This window comes from Gymnoscopelus braueri, assembly GCF_963280865.1.
Source record: "Gymnoscopelus braueri genome assembly, chromosome: 11".
NCBI lineage: Eukaryota > Metazoa > Chordata > Actinopteri > Myctophiformes > Myctophidae > Gymnoscopelus > Gymnoscopelus braueri.
In genome coordinates this window covers 878,112-892,913 of record NC_137613.1, presented here as the reverse complement: position 1 = coordinate 892,913, position 14,802 = coordinate 878,112, and the positions used below count along the sequence as shown (strand labels likewise).

At 36.9% G+C, this 14,802-nt stretch overlaps 1 protein-coding gene across 1 annotated transcript in view; it reads right to left on the bottom strand.

Annotated features, from left to right (window-relative positions):
- Nucleotides 1–4,212: 4,212 nt before the first annotated feature.
- The window catches only part of LOC308094867 (uncharacterized protein), a gene marked incomplete at its 5' end in the record, with an annotated part of 28,668 nt that continues 18,078 nt past the window's right edge, over nucleotides 4,213–14,802 (bottom strand). The window contains 3 exons of the mRNA XM_080441690.1: nucleotides 4,213–5,320; nucleotides 6,734–7,621; nucleotides 10,470–10,550. Coding sequence (XP_080297816.1) covers nucleotides 4,314–5,320; nucleotides 6,734–7,621; nucleotides 10,470–10,550 — 1,976 coding nt within the window. The 3' untranslated portion in view covers nucleotides 4,213–4,313. The remainder of the gene's footprint in view (nucleotides 5,321–6,733; nucleotides 7,622–10,469; nucleotides 10,551–14,802) is intronic.

The following is a 14,802-nucleotide window of genomic DNA, read 5'->3' as shown; positions in this document are numbered from 1 at the left end:
TTAACTAACACAAGGACAATAAGACAATAATATGTTTTACTGCAAAACTGTTACACATAAAAGTCTGGAATTCTACATTTACTTAAAAAGTAAAAGAACAAAAGTATTGGTTTCAAAATGTACTTAAAGTACGTTGTCCCATTGCACAAGTTTTCAAATGTTTAAAAGGTAGACTAATCTTTTGAAAATAGCAGATCTACAAGCTCACAATGCGTCACATCACGACGCATTGTGAGCTTGTAGATCTGCCATTTTCAAATGGCCGAAATGTATATAGGGCTGAAGTGGTTAATGTATGTTTTGTAATAATCAAAATCTACAAAGTAACTAGTAACTGAAGTTTTCAAATAATTTGTAATGGAGTAAAAGTACAATATGTAAAAGTACAGAAAATTGGAAATACTCCAGTAAAGTAAAAATACCTCAACATTGTACTTAAGTACAGTACTTGAGTAAATGTACCTAGCTACACCACTGGTATTTAGATACTAGATATTAATTTTAACTTCCCATACAAAGCCATTGTAAGTTGAAGCTTCATTGTAACTATGATAGATTGAATGAAAACACACGTCCTTGGTTCTGGTGACTGATATTGTTCTTCTAATACGTGAGGGATATGGTAGTCCCTGCTGAATGTGTTTAGTTTCTACAGTAATACTAAGACAGTTACAAAGCAACATGAGACAAACTGTCCATGTAGATTTATTTATTATATATTCCATGTGGTTTAATGTTAAAGACAGTTACAAAGCAACATGAGACACACTGTCCATGTAGATTTATTTATTATATATTCTATGTGGTTTAATGTTAAAGACAGTTACAAAGCAACATGAGACACACTGTCCATGTAGATTTATTTATTATATATTCCATGTGGTTTAATGTTAAAGACAGTTACAAAGCAACATGAGGCAAACTGTCCATGTAGATTTATTTATTATATATTCTATGTGGTTTAATGTTAAAGACAGTTACAAAGCAACATGAGACACACTGTCCATGTAGATTTATTGTCTCCGCCAGGCCGAAAGGCATGGCGAGAGAGTATGTTTTTCCCCCTGTCCGTCCGTCCGTCCGTCCGTCCGTCCGTCCGTCCGTTCGTCTGTCACCAGCTTATCTCCGGCACCGTTGGCTTGATCGCAGCGAAACTGTCCACACACACTCCCTGGATGCCAATTCAGAACCTCTACCCCAAGTTTTTCTCATGGGCCTTTTTATAGCGCCACCAGGAGGCCGATTTGTGCAAAACCTATTTTTTTTACAGTACTCCTACAGATTTTGTCCAAAAATCCTGCAAATCGGTACACAGTATCTCTATCTCCATTAAACAAAACGTGTCTTTCAGATTTTTCATATTCCATCCTGATTGGCTAAAAATGTCTTCCAAAGTTTGCAGGAGTGCTCCGTTTTGAACAAAATGCCTCAAATCATGAACACAGCATGCAATTTCCGTGAAATTTTGCAATTTTCAAATCAGCCTCATGGTGGCGCTGTAACATGCCGATTCATGTTTTTACCTAGAACTGCACCGATCTGTGTAAAACTTTGTATGCACACTTCCTAGAGGTCAAGGAAAAACCTTTGCCCTGCATTTTTCACATCTGCCTTTTATAGCGCCACCAGGAGGCCGACTTATGTAAAACACATAATTTTATACTACTTCTTCCAATTTTATCCAAATTTCACGCAAATCGGTACACATGATCTCTATGTGATGTGATCAAGACGGATGTGTTTGATTTTTCACATTCCATCCTGATTGGCTAAAATTGACATCAAAAGTTTGCATTATTGGCTTGTTTTGAACACAATTCCGCAAATCATGAACGCACCGTCCGATTGCGGTCAAACTTTGCACGCACATTCACACTATGTTGAGGAACAAATGCCACCCTTTTAACATTGGTCTGTTATAGCGCCACCAGCAGGTCTAATTTAGCAAAACAAATGTTTTTAACAAAAGGCCTCAAATCATGAATGCAGTCAGTGTCCGATTGTCGTGCAAGGCCTAAGAAGAAATGGCACCCTTTTCACATTGGCCTATTATAGCGCCACCAGGAGGCCACAATAGCCTACCTGACCTGGCGGAGACCTGTGCCCAGAGGAGCACTTTATCTAGTTTATTATATATTCCATGTGGTTTAATGTTAAAGACAGTTACAAAGCAACATGAGACACACCCCTTGTCCGTCCGTCCGTGTGTCCGTGTGTCCGTCTGTCACCAGCTAATCTCCGGCACCGTTGGCCCGGTCGCTCCGAAACTGTGCACACACACTCCCTGGATGCCAATTCAGAACCTCTGCCCCAAATCTTTCACATGGGCCTGTTATAGCGCCACCAGGAGGCCGATTTGGGCAAAACCCATTTTTTTATATTACTCCTACAAATGTTATCCAAACGTCATGCAAATCGGCACACAGTATCACTATAGTCATGTGATCAACACGGATCTGTCCGATTTCCCATATTCCATCCTCAATTTAGCAAAACACATTTTTGGAACAAAATGCCTCAAATCATGAATGCAGTGTCAATGCAAGAATAAATGGCACGGTTGGCACCCTTTTCACATTGGCCTATTATAGCGCCACCAGGTGGCCAGAATAACGTACCTGACCTGGCGGAGACCTGTGCCTAGTTTATTATATTTTACATGTGGTTTAATGTTAAAGACAGTTACAAAGCAACATGAGACAAACTGTCCATGTAGATTTATTTATTATATATTCCATGTGGTTTAATGTTAAAGACAGTTACAAAGCAACATGAGACAAACTGTCCATGTAGATTTATTTATTATATATTCCATGTGGTTTAATGTTAAAGACAGTTACTGCATGGCAACTAATAACATTACATCAATCTTCATATCATCTGTACAACATATAGGCAAAACCTTTGTTTTCCAAATCACAGAGTCCACCTCTCTATCAGGGGACATGACATAACTTCACATTACAATATGATCTCTTCTTCTAAAATAATAATACATAGGATTTATATAGCGCTTTTCTAGGTACTCAGAGTCACTTTACAGAGCAGATAAAAACAACTTTATTAGAACAAACTAAACTAATCTTATTATAATGTGTGTAAAGAAGTGTATTAATGCTGATCTGAGACCAGTGTGTTTCTGCTAAGCATCAGACAGCAGTTATAAATGAATAAAGAAGTGTTTTAATGCTGATCTGAGACCAGTGTGTTTCTGCTAAGCATCAGACAGCAGTTATAAATGAATAAAGAAGTGTTTTAATGCTGATCTGAGACCAGTGTGTTTCTGCTAAGCATCAGACAGCAGTTATAAATGAATAAAGAAGTGAAACCAGTGTCTATGAAGTCATAGTGAAGTTCATCTGGTCATGTGACTTGTGACCAGTGATCTTTACATCATTAAAGGACGACTTCACCGATTTCCAACCTATCTTCATATAATTGGTTCTCACTAATACTCATGATAAAATGGTACCATTTTTTTCTACTCGGTCTGTGTCTCAGAGGAGGGCTGTGGACAGTTCAGAGTCCCGTCTACCAGTGACATCATCAATGGGGAATCCAAGCTAATAGAAACTGCAGGCTTTCTATTCCTGGAAAGTTGCAATGCAATAAAAGAAGCCATTGTTCTCGTGTTAATAAAAATCTAAATACAAAAATTGAAATCTTGTTGGAAAAAAAAATCATGCCTAACGATGATGTCACTGGTAGACGGGTTTCTGGACTGTCCACAGCCCTCCTATGAGACACAGACCAAGTAGAAAAAAATGGTACCATTTTATCATGAGTATTAGTGAGGACCAATTATATGAAGATAGTTTGAAAATCGGTGAGGTCGTCCTTTAAGTTCTGATCTCAACTTCCTGAAAGACAATGGATATCACACTTTATTTTACTGTAAATCTGCCAAATTGTCCCTGGTTATAACTAAACATATGTTTTAATTTGACACCTAAAGATTAATCATCATCATCATCATGAATTAGACAATACAGAAGCTATTTACATTTGAAATTCAGAGAAATCTTGTTTAAACTTAATGCATGATTCCTGCCGTTTAAGATTGAGCAAAGTAAGGTACATGTGAGCGTTGCTAATTATAGCTATTCTATATGTGCTGATTAACTGTACAGAGATTAACACCACTATATTAAAAGACTTACTCAGGTGTGAAATAAGTAAACCCATGAATTACATTTTGTTTTTTAAGTTGCACATATGTTACACATTATACTCATGTTACCAAGTAGAGATATCTTGTAGTTAATGTCTGAACATATTAGTACAACATCTCATCCACCATGACTCTCCTCTCCCTATCGCTTTTCCAATAAGTTCAGGATCTCTTCCTTCAACACTGAATGTGAAAGTTTGTGTCTTTCCTCTAACTCTTTCATCTCTCTGTTCTTCTCCTCCAGTTGTCTCTCAAACACTCTCTGAATCTTCTCTTTCATCTCTCTGTTCTTCTCTTCCAGTTGTCTCTCAAACACTCTCTGAATCTTCTCTTTCATCTCTCTGTTCTTCTCCTCCGGTTGTCTCTCAAACTCTCTCTGCATATTTGTCTTTAAGGTCATGATGTTGCTGAATAACTCAGGCAGGATTATCTTCATCAGGTGTTTCTCTGCTTTTGCCCTAGTGTCTCCTTCATAGATCTCTCTCATCTCCTCTATTTCCTGTCTGTGTCTCTCCTCCATCTCTCTCTTCTCGTTCTCTCTCTCCTCTTTAGACTTCTCCAGTTTTCCCTCCATCTGCCTCAGCTCTTGTTCCAGCTCTCTTTTCTTCTCTTCATCCCTCTCCTCCCTCATTTGTTTCTCCAGTTTAGCCAGTTTATACTTAAGGTCACTGATCTTTGCCTTAAGCTCTTGGATGGTTTTGTCTTTCTCCCTCCGAGATTCCTCAAGCTCCTTCTCAAACCTCTCCCTCATCTCCTGCTCTTCCTTGTGTTTCCTATCCTCACTGTCCCTCTGAATCATCTCTTTGGCCTGGGCTTCTGTCTTCTGGTAGTTGGTGTAATATTCATGCAGGTGTTCACTGAGGTTAGGGTCCAGCTGTTGGAGGATGTCAATCATTTCTGAACTTGCCTTCTTTCCCTTGTTCCTCACCATGTCAATAATTCCCCGTGCTTTTTCTGACTTTTCTAATTTCACTCTGACTGACTCCATTTCTTCATCATTGATTACATTCTTAGTGAAAAGTTCGTCCATTAGAGAATTCAGGATGGGCACTGAGACTCTTTTAAGAAACTCAGTCCTCACAGTCGTCAGACATTTCTCTGCTTCCTGGATCTTTATCTTTGGCAGAATTTGCTGAGTTGTGGAAGAACCTTAAAGATAAGATTGAGTTGGTTTTATTATTTGTGGTATAATTGTGTGTGTGTATATATATATATATATATATATATATATATATATATATATATATATATATATATATATATATATATATATATATATATATATAAAAGGTTTCAGCCTAGTGGCTATCTTCAGAGCTGTGATGAAGGTCACTAGGTCAAAGGTAACTAGCATGTTTATTAAAAAGTCCAGAATAAATTAGTGAAATGTAAATGAGTCAACTGTCCTGAAGATCTGTGTGTGTACGAATGTTTACCTTTGGGTATTAAATGTCAGAACTATATGTATTTGGTTTAGTACCTAAAATAAAATACTGTTTAGATGCATCGTTTCACACTGTTTGTCTGAACATTCACACCTACTGATGTTCATGTGTTAATTCACCCTCAACAGTAAAGGTCCTTACACACCGGGGGGCGATTTTTTCATGCGAATAATACGTTTAAAAAAAACCCCATATAAAGTCAATGCAAGCTTCCACGGAGCGAAAAAGCTTTTATTTATTCGGAACGAGTCCGAATTTTGCGTATATTCGCATAATCGCCGGTTCGTAATGACCTTAATAGTTTACAAAAGTTTGCAAGTGACTTTCCTATTTCTAATCAATAGATGTATAAGCATACAAAGTGTATTTTAACAACTTATGCCATATAACTTATGATAAAACCGAGGTCATTGAGTTTGGTCCAAAAATACAGGGACAGTGTTTGCTAACCTGGCATGGCCACACTCACTGAGGGCAATGTAGTTGTTTTTTGCACTAGCAGATTTGTCTGGTTTCCAGGCTAGTGAGTTTGTCTTGTGCTCTCAGTAGATTTAGGTTCTAAAGTTGTTTAAGAGTATATAAACAATGTAAACTGTGAAGTCAGGTTATAATGTAATTTTTTGTGGTATTGTGTAATTGTTTTGCAAAGGTTTGAGTTTTTTAGCTAACTTTTTGCTAGTTTATTGTTTAGCAGCACTAGTGAGGACACACACACACACACACACACACACACACACACACACACACACACACACACACACACACACACACACACACACACACAGTAACGGCATCATGCTTCATTGCTGTTTTTCTTCATCACAGACGTCCTGTGTATTAATGCTGCTGCATGATTCTGTCTTTATTTCATGCAGGTATGTTTCTGTTGCTCCCATGATTTTGGTCTATTGTGTTTATTTTATTTACTTGTCCATAACATTATAATTAGCCAGTGGTGTATTCATTTCAAGTGTAATTGTGTATTGTGATCTATTGTGACAGATTTTAATCTGAATATTATTATATTTTGTAAGGCATACTAGCCGACTACATTTTGGCCAATCATCAAGAGAAAAGTCATCTAGTGAAACAATGTTTGTAATGATCTAATTCTCACCAAGTTGTGTGTTTTCTGTGATGACACCATCCGATTCCTTCTTCCTCATCTTCAGTAGTTGGTCTTTCTCCTCTATTTTCTTCTCTCTCTCTATCTTGATTTTCTCCAGTTCATTCTCTCTTTCTTCCAGTTGAACAGTGAGCTTCTCTACTTGGGTTTTCTGTTCCTGCAGGTCCTGGCTCAGTTTATCTTGTTTTTTGTTGCTCAGCTCCATGACATTACCCCATTCCTTCTTACTCGTCCTCAGCTCTTCACCTTTCTGTTCCAGTTGTTGGTCTTTCTCTTCTATTTTCTTGTCTCTCTCCATCTTGATCTTCTCCAGTTCTCTCTGTTTTTCGTTCTGTTGATCTCTGAGCTTCTCTACTTGGGTTCTCTGTTCCTGCAGGTTCTGGCTCAGTTGATGTTGTTGTTTGTTGCTCAGCTCCATCTTTTTCGTGGTGTTCTGCAGATCTTTCTCTTGCTCTCTCATGTTTTGGGTCATATCCAGGAACAGACTCGGATCCTGGGTCATTTTCAGGAACTGCTCTCTCTGACCCTGGGTCATTTCCACAAACAGCTGTCTGTGATCCTGGGTCATTTCCACAAACAGCTGTCTGTGACCCTGGGTCATTTCCAGGAACAGCTGTCTGTGATCCTGGGCCATTTCCAGGAACAGCTGTCTGTGATCCTGGGTCATTTCCACAAACAGCTGTCTGTGACCCTGGGTCATTTCCAGGAACAGCTGTCTGTGACCCTGGGTCATTTCCACAAACAGCTGTCTGTGATCCTGGGTCATTTCCACAAACAGCTGTCTGTGACCCTGGGTCATTTCCAGGAACAGCTGTCTGTGATCCTGGGTCATTTTCAGGAACAGCTGTCTCTGATCCTGGGTCATACCCAGTTGTGTTTCTATTAGAGAACATATAGAAAATATAGATTTGTAACTTTAGAAACCATAGACAACATCCTCAGTTAATCATATTGTGTCCGTATCTCTTTCACTTGTACTCGGCATGATATTGTATTTTTGAAACATGTCAATATACCACGAACACTGGCTCATGACACTTTGCATATTAGGACTGCAACTACATATGCACACAATGCATGTGCACACACACACACACACACACACACACACACACACACACACACACACACACACACACACACACACACACACACACACACACACACACACACACACACACACACACACACAGGTTCCCAAACAAAAGAATAATCTGATGTCTCCCCGTGACCCAAACTAGTGAAAATAGCTGATCTACAATCTCACAACACTCCAGGATGCGAAGTGTTGTGAGATTGTAGATCTGCTTTTATCACTACTTTAAAGTATTTTTTTGTATTTTCATGGAACCACCTGCCTCACAGGTGAATTCCTGACTTGAAACGGCACACAGTGAGTATAGTACGGGTGATCTGACTATGTTTTGTCCTCCTCCTCCTCCTCCTCCTCAGCACTGTGTTCACATTAAAGGTAGGGTAAGTGATATTTTTTGGTTAAAACAAAAAGTATTTTTTTTAAAGGTTAAAATACTATATTCTGATCGTAATCATTGCTATAGAGTGTTTGTTCAGTAACAGGAGTCTCCCCGTCTCTCCAGCTCTTTAATAAACAGAAAATGCATTTTTCGGTAGGTGTCAAAATCTCAGCCAATCAGGAGAAAGTACCCATTTTTAAGCTTAATTTGTATAGTTTTCAGTTCCAATTTTGCATGCTCATTTCTTAGTGTCATCACTTCCAATTTCACTTGTTTAATCTGTATCCTGATTGAGTTCTCTGTCCTGGTTGGATAAAATTGGAAATGAAACTACAAAAAAAAACAAAAAAACTACAAAATACATTTTCTGTTTTATAAAGAGCTGGAGAGACATGGAGACTCTTTATATGGACAGGACACTCTATAGTAACGAGCACTATCAGAACATAGACCCATTTTGCAATTATTTGAAACTTTGCAAATCACTTACACTACCTTTAACTACAGAAAGAGGTAAGTTTCTGACTTATAGCAGCACTTGGTCTAAGTAACGTGAACACTGCTGCTGATTAAATAGTCATTGGTACGACTGATCTGACCAGTTATTTTGTTCTCCTCTGGGGTGTGGACAGTGGTGTAAAGTAACTAAGTACTCTTACTCAAGTACTGTACTTAAGTACAATGTTGAAGTAATTTTACTTAACTGGAATATTTCCAATTGTCAGTACTTTTACTTCTTTTACTTCAGGAGCAAATATTGTACTTTTACTCCACTACAATTATTTGAAAAATTTAGTTACTAGTTACTTTGTAGATTTTGATTATTATTACAAAACATACATTAACCACTTCAGCCCTATAATTTCGGCCATTTCAAAATAGCCGATCTACAAGCTCACAATGCGTCGCATCGCGACGCATTGTGAGCTTGTAGATCTGCTAATTTCAAATGATTTTAAACATTTTATAAATTTGAAAACTTGTGAAATGGGACATTCTGCAGAATGAGTACTTTCTACTTTTGGTACTTTATGTATATTTTGATGCCGATACCGAGTACTTCTACATTACTTTTACTAGTACAAAATGTGAGTATACTTTTTCCACCACTGGGGTGTGGAGTTATTTTAACTGCCGTCTGCTCATCTACATTTTGATGTTTTTATTGTTTGTTGTATTTTAGATTTAGCTCATGTTTTTATTCATTGTATTTTATGGGCTTTTGATGCCAATGTGTCAGGATTTTATCATGTCTTTATACCATTTTAACAAAACCTCTTATTGTCCTACAAACCTGTCGGACAATAAGGACCCACAGCGGTCCTGGGGGGCTTCCAGGGGGTCCCCAGCAAAATGTATAAATATCATAAAAATATCTCTAACCATGCATGCAGTACACTGGCTATTTGAAAATAGCAGATCTACAAGCTCACAACATGTCACTAATGCAACGTGTTGTGAGCGTGTAGATCTGATATTTTCAAAGTAATCTTGAAAATAGTTGAAAAATGTGGAATCCTCCAAACTTTATAACAACACAAATCTTGTATGGGGGGTCCCTGGATGGAACTACATATTTTTCAGATGGGGGTCTGCAGTCAAATACATATTAATTTAGGGGTCCTTGAGTGAGTTGAGCTATAAAAAAAAACAGACATCATAATTGTGTCTGCCTTTCATTATTTTCAAGGCAAAAAAACGAAACCTTTGTCAACTCTCTGCCTTCAACTACCCTACTTCAAGGCAAAAAGAATGACCTCATGTCATTGCTAATGCTAAGTGAACTACTAATGCTAAACTCCAGTATATTTATGTGGTTTTACTCTCTAAAGGGATTTAAAATGTTCTGCTTACAAGTGTTGTTCCTGTCAGCTTCCATGGAATACTTACTACTACCTTTGTCTGAGGAGCTGGAGTTTAATGGACGTCTCATCAAGTAGGATAAACATTAATGTCATTATGAAAATGTCTTGAATTTTGACGGAGCAGTTTAATTTAGACTACATTATAGAGCAAAGGAGGAGAAGAGTTTATCTTCTATTATCTGCTGCACTGTCTGCCCTGCAGCCCCCCCCCCCCCCACACACACACACACACACACACACACACACACACACACACACACACACACACACACACAGCCTATCAATATTCATAACTGTGACTGACTGATCATTGATGAATGCACAGTATAATAAAGGTTAAAGTTAACATACAGTTAGTTTCTATTTGTTATCACCTCTCATACTTACCAAGAGGATGAGCTGATTCCTTTCTTTTATTCTTCTCCTCTGCTGTAGCATCTCTGAGGTACTCTTCAGCATAAACTTTACCTACATAAAGACAGTTAAGATGTGTTTTAATAACAACTCTTCATCACATTAACATGTCATACTGACTGGACAATACATTTGATATTAAATCACATTCAACTCTTGGATACATGATGAAGAACAGGCTTTAAAAGAATATGAATGAAGAAGATATCATCAGGATATGGAGACATTAATGTTGTTTAATGCATGTGTATGTGTTTTCTTTGGCTTGAGGACCCCCAGTCTAGTATGTATTAGACCGATGGTTCCCAAAATGTTTGGCTTGAGACCCAAATGAGAAATTGTGTAGAGAAAATAGTGAGATTAACAGATCTACAAGCTCACAACGCATAACAGTGCAACACGTTGTGAGCTTGTAGATCTGCTATTTTCACTACTTCTTAAAAGCTTATATTTGTATGAATGAAATTTTTTTGAAAGATATTTGACTATTTATTTTTGGTTAGCGTTTTTGAAAATCCTATAAAATAATTAAGAACTAAATGTAGAAAACTAAAAACAGAAAAGGTATATTTACTCGCGGCTCAAAAATGGGTCCTGACACACTGTCTCCCCGGGACCCAAACTAGTGAAAATAGCTGATCTACAAGCTCACAACGTTCCAGGATGTGAAGCGTAATATTGTAGATCTGCTATTTTCAATACTTAAAAGTTTTTTTTATGGATTTCTTTTGTTTTGTTTATTTTTTATTTTATTGAAAATATCAGAATTCTTTTTCAATTTATTAAAAATGTAGATTTTTTTGATTATTTTTAAAAAGTAGCAGATCGACAAGCTCACAATGCAACGCGTTGCGTCACGTTGTGAGCTTGTCGATCGTCTATTTTCAGCGAAAGCTTTCCTCACAATAATAATATAAAACAGAAAAGACACTATAGTATTGAGCCCTGAGGGACTCTGGTTTATATATATATATATATATATATATATATATATATATATATATATATATATAAAGCGTACATTTGTAACTCAAATCTTTGCTTCTGGGAATCTGGGGGTCCCTGGAACTCAATATTTTGAGATGGGGGTCGGTGGCCAAATACATATAATTTTTGGGGGTTTTAAGAACCACTGATATAAAAACTGTTAGGATTTAGAAGACATTTGTAGAATCCCCCCAGAAGCAAAGATTTGAGTTAAAAATGTTTGCTTTAAAATATATATATTCAAAGATTTTGCAGATCTACAAGTTCATAGCGCGGCACTCGGTGCCGCGCTATGAACTTGTAGATCACCAAGTACAGTTGCACTGTACTTGGTGTGTTCTTTTTCAATCTATACCAAATGTCTTTGCCAAAAATAGCAGATCTACAAGCTCACAACCTTGTAGATCTGCTATTTTTGGGCGAATATTCTCCCCAGAATAGCCGGGGTTCAAGTGGTTAAACGTCAAGTATAAAGTTATTTTCAATCTGTTCTGTAATGGAAAGTGTTCCTCTTGAGTCGTGACATATTGTATCTAAGGGGGAACAATACATATTTATGTACCACAATATGAATATAAGGTAACAATGTCATTCTGGTGTAGTGGATGAAACAGTTAATTGCAGGGGGGGGGGGGGGGGGCTGAGCCAAATAAGTTTCTATTCACTGTGAAGATATTACATCCATTCATTTGTTCTGTTATTGTGAGAACTTGATGTAAATCAGAAAACACATGAGAGGACATGAAGTAGAATAGATGTGATACTCACCAACGATTCCTGTTCCTATTCATGTTCATAATTCATGAAAAGACAAAACACATTCATGATTAGAAAACTGATACTTCACATACAGAAATATGACTCATTTACAAATTGTTAAAAGTGACATAAAATCACATCATTTAAATGAATCTGCTGACTCAATTGAGCTCATTGATAGATTATCTACTGTTTCTATTCAGTCCATATCATTTATATCTTGTGGACACTATCTTATCTTAAGTAAAAGTATCAATACTGCAATATAGAAATACTCTGTTACAAGTAAAAGTCCGGAATTCAAAATGTACTTGAGCAAAAGTATAAAAGGATTGGCATCAACATGTACTTAAAGTACTAAAAGTAAAAGTACTCTTTGTGCAGAATGTCCCATTTCAAATTTTCAAATGTATAAAAATCTTTTGAAAATAGCAGATCTACAAGCTCACAATGCGTCGCATCGCGACACATTGTGAGCTTGTAGATCGGCTATTTTCAAATGGCTGAAATGTATATAGGGCTGAAGTGGTTAATGTATGTTTTGTAATAATGATCTAAATCTATAAAGTAACTAGTATGGTAATATAAAGTTTTAAGATAATTGTAGTGGAGTAGAAGGACAATATTTGCCCCTGAGATGTAGTGGAGTAGAAGTGGTAGTATTGGAAATACTCAACTAAAGTAGAAATACCTCAAAATTGTACTTAAGTATAGTACTTGAGTACATGAACTTAGTTACTTTCCACCAGTGGAAATTAGTCCTCTCCTTCTCCACTACAATTATTTGAATACAACTTACTAGTGACTTTGTAGATTTAAATTTTATTATCACAAAACACACTTCAGATCTACAAGCTCACAATGCATCGCGATGCCACGCATTGTGAGCTTGTAGATCTGCTATTTTCAAAAGATTTATATATATTCTATACATTTGAAAACTTGTGAAATGAGACACTCTGCATAAGGAGTACTTTCTACTTTTGGTACTTAAGTACATTTTCTTATTACGGACTTTTACTTGTAACAGAGTATTTCTACATTGTGGTATTGATACTGGTATTGATACTTTTACTTAAGTACAAAATCTGAGTACTTTTTCCACCACTGCCAATCAAAAACAACGATGTTGCCATGTAAATGACTTGCTGTGAGCTTCTTTCCTTCTGCTAGTTTGTACAAATGGAACCAAATGGACCCAGCATCATTTTGCTATTGTTGGTGAAGACATTTGGTATAGAGGGAAAAGATTAGGGGACCAAGTAAAGAACCCTGTGGGGCCCCACTCAATGAAGTACTGTATACAGGGTTTAAGTAGTTAAAGCACTATTTGAAAACAACATAGTTTATTTAACCCATTAAAGCCGGGAACGCATCTGTGTCATTTTAGATTTCTTTGGCTATTCAAAAATAGCAGATCTACAAGCTCATAGCGCGGCACCGAGTGCCGCGCTATGAGCTTGTAGAAATCGTGAAAACTTGTGCAAATCTTTTAATATATCTATCTATCTATCTATCTATCTATCTATCTATCTATCTATCTATCTATCTATATATAAAGCGTACATTTGTAACTCAAATCTTTGCTTCTGGGAATCTGGGGGTCCCTGGAACTCAATATTTTGAGATGGGGGTCGGCGGCCAAATACATATAATTTTTGGGGGTTTTAAGAACCACTGATATAAAAACTGTTAGGATTTAGAAGACATTTGTAGAATCCCCCCAGAAGCAAAGATTTGAGTTAAAATGTTTGCTTTAAAATATATATATTCAAAGATTTTGCAGATCTACAAGTTCATAGCGCGGCACTCGGTGCCGCGCTATGAACTTGTAGATCTGCAGTACAGTTGCACTGTACTTGGTGTGTTCTTTTTCAATCTATACCAAATGTCTTTGCCAAAAATAGCAGATCTACAAGCTCACAACCTTGTAGATCTGCTATTTTTGGGCGAATATTCTCCCCAGAATAGCCGGGGTTCAAGTGGTTAAACGTCAAGTTTAAAGTTATTTTCAATCTGTTCTGTAATGGAAAGTGTTCCTTGTGAGTCGTGACATATTGTATCTTAGGGAGAACAATACATATTTATGTACCACAATATGAATATAAGGTAACAATGTCATTCAGTTGCCGTGGATGAAACAGTTAATTGCAGGGGGGGGGGGGCTGAGCCAAATAAGTTTCTATTCACTGTGAAGATATTACATCCATTCATTTGTTCTGTTATTGTGAGAACTTGATGTAAATCAGAAAACACATGAGAGGACATGAAGTAGAATAGATGTGATACTCACCAACGATTCCTGTTCCTATTCATGTTCATAATTCATGAAAAGACAAAACACATTCATGATTAGAAAACTGATACTTCACATACAGAAATATGACTCATTTACACATTGTTAAAAGTGACATAAAATCACATCATTTAAATGAATCTGCTGACTCAATTGAGCTCATTGATAGATTATCTACTGCTTCTATTCAGTCCATATCATTTATATATTGTGGACACTATCTTATCTTAAGTAAAAGTATCAATACTGCAATATAGAAATACT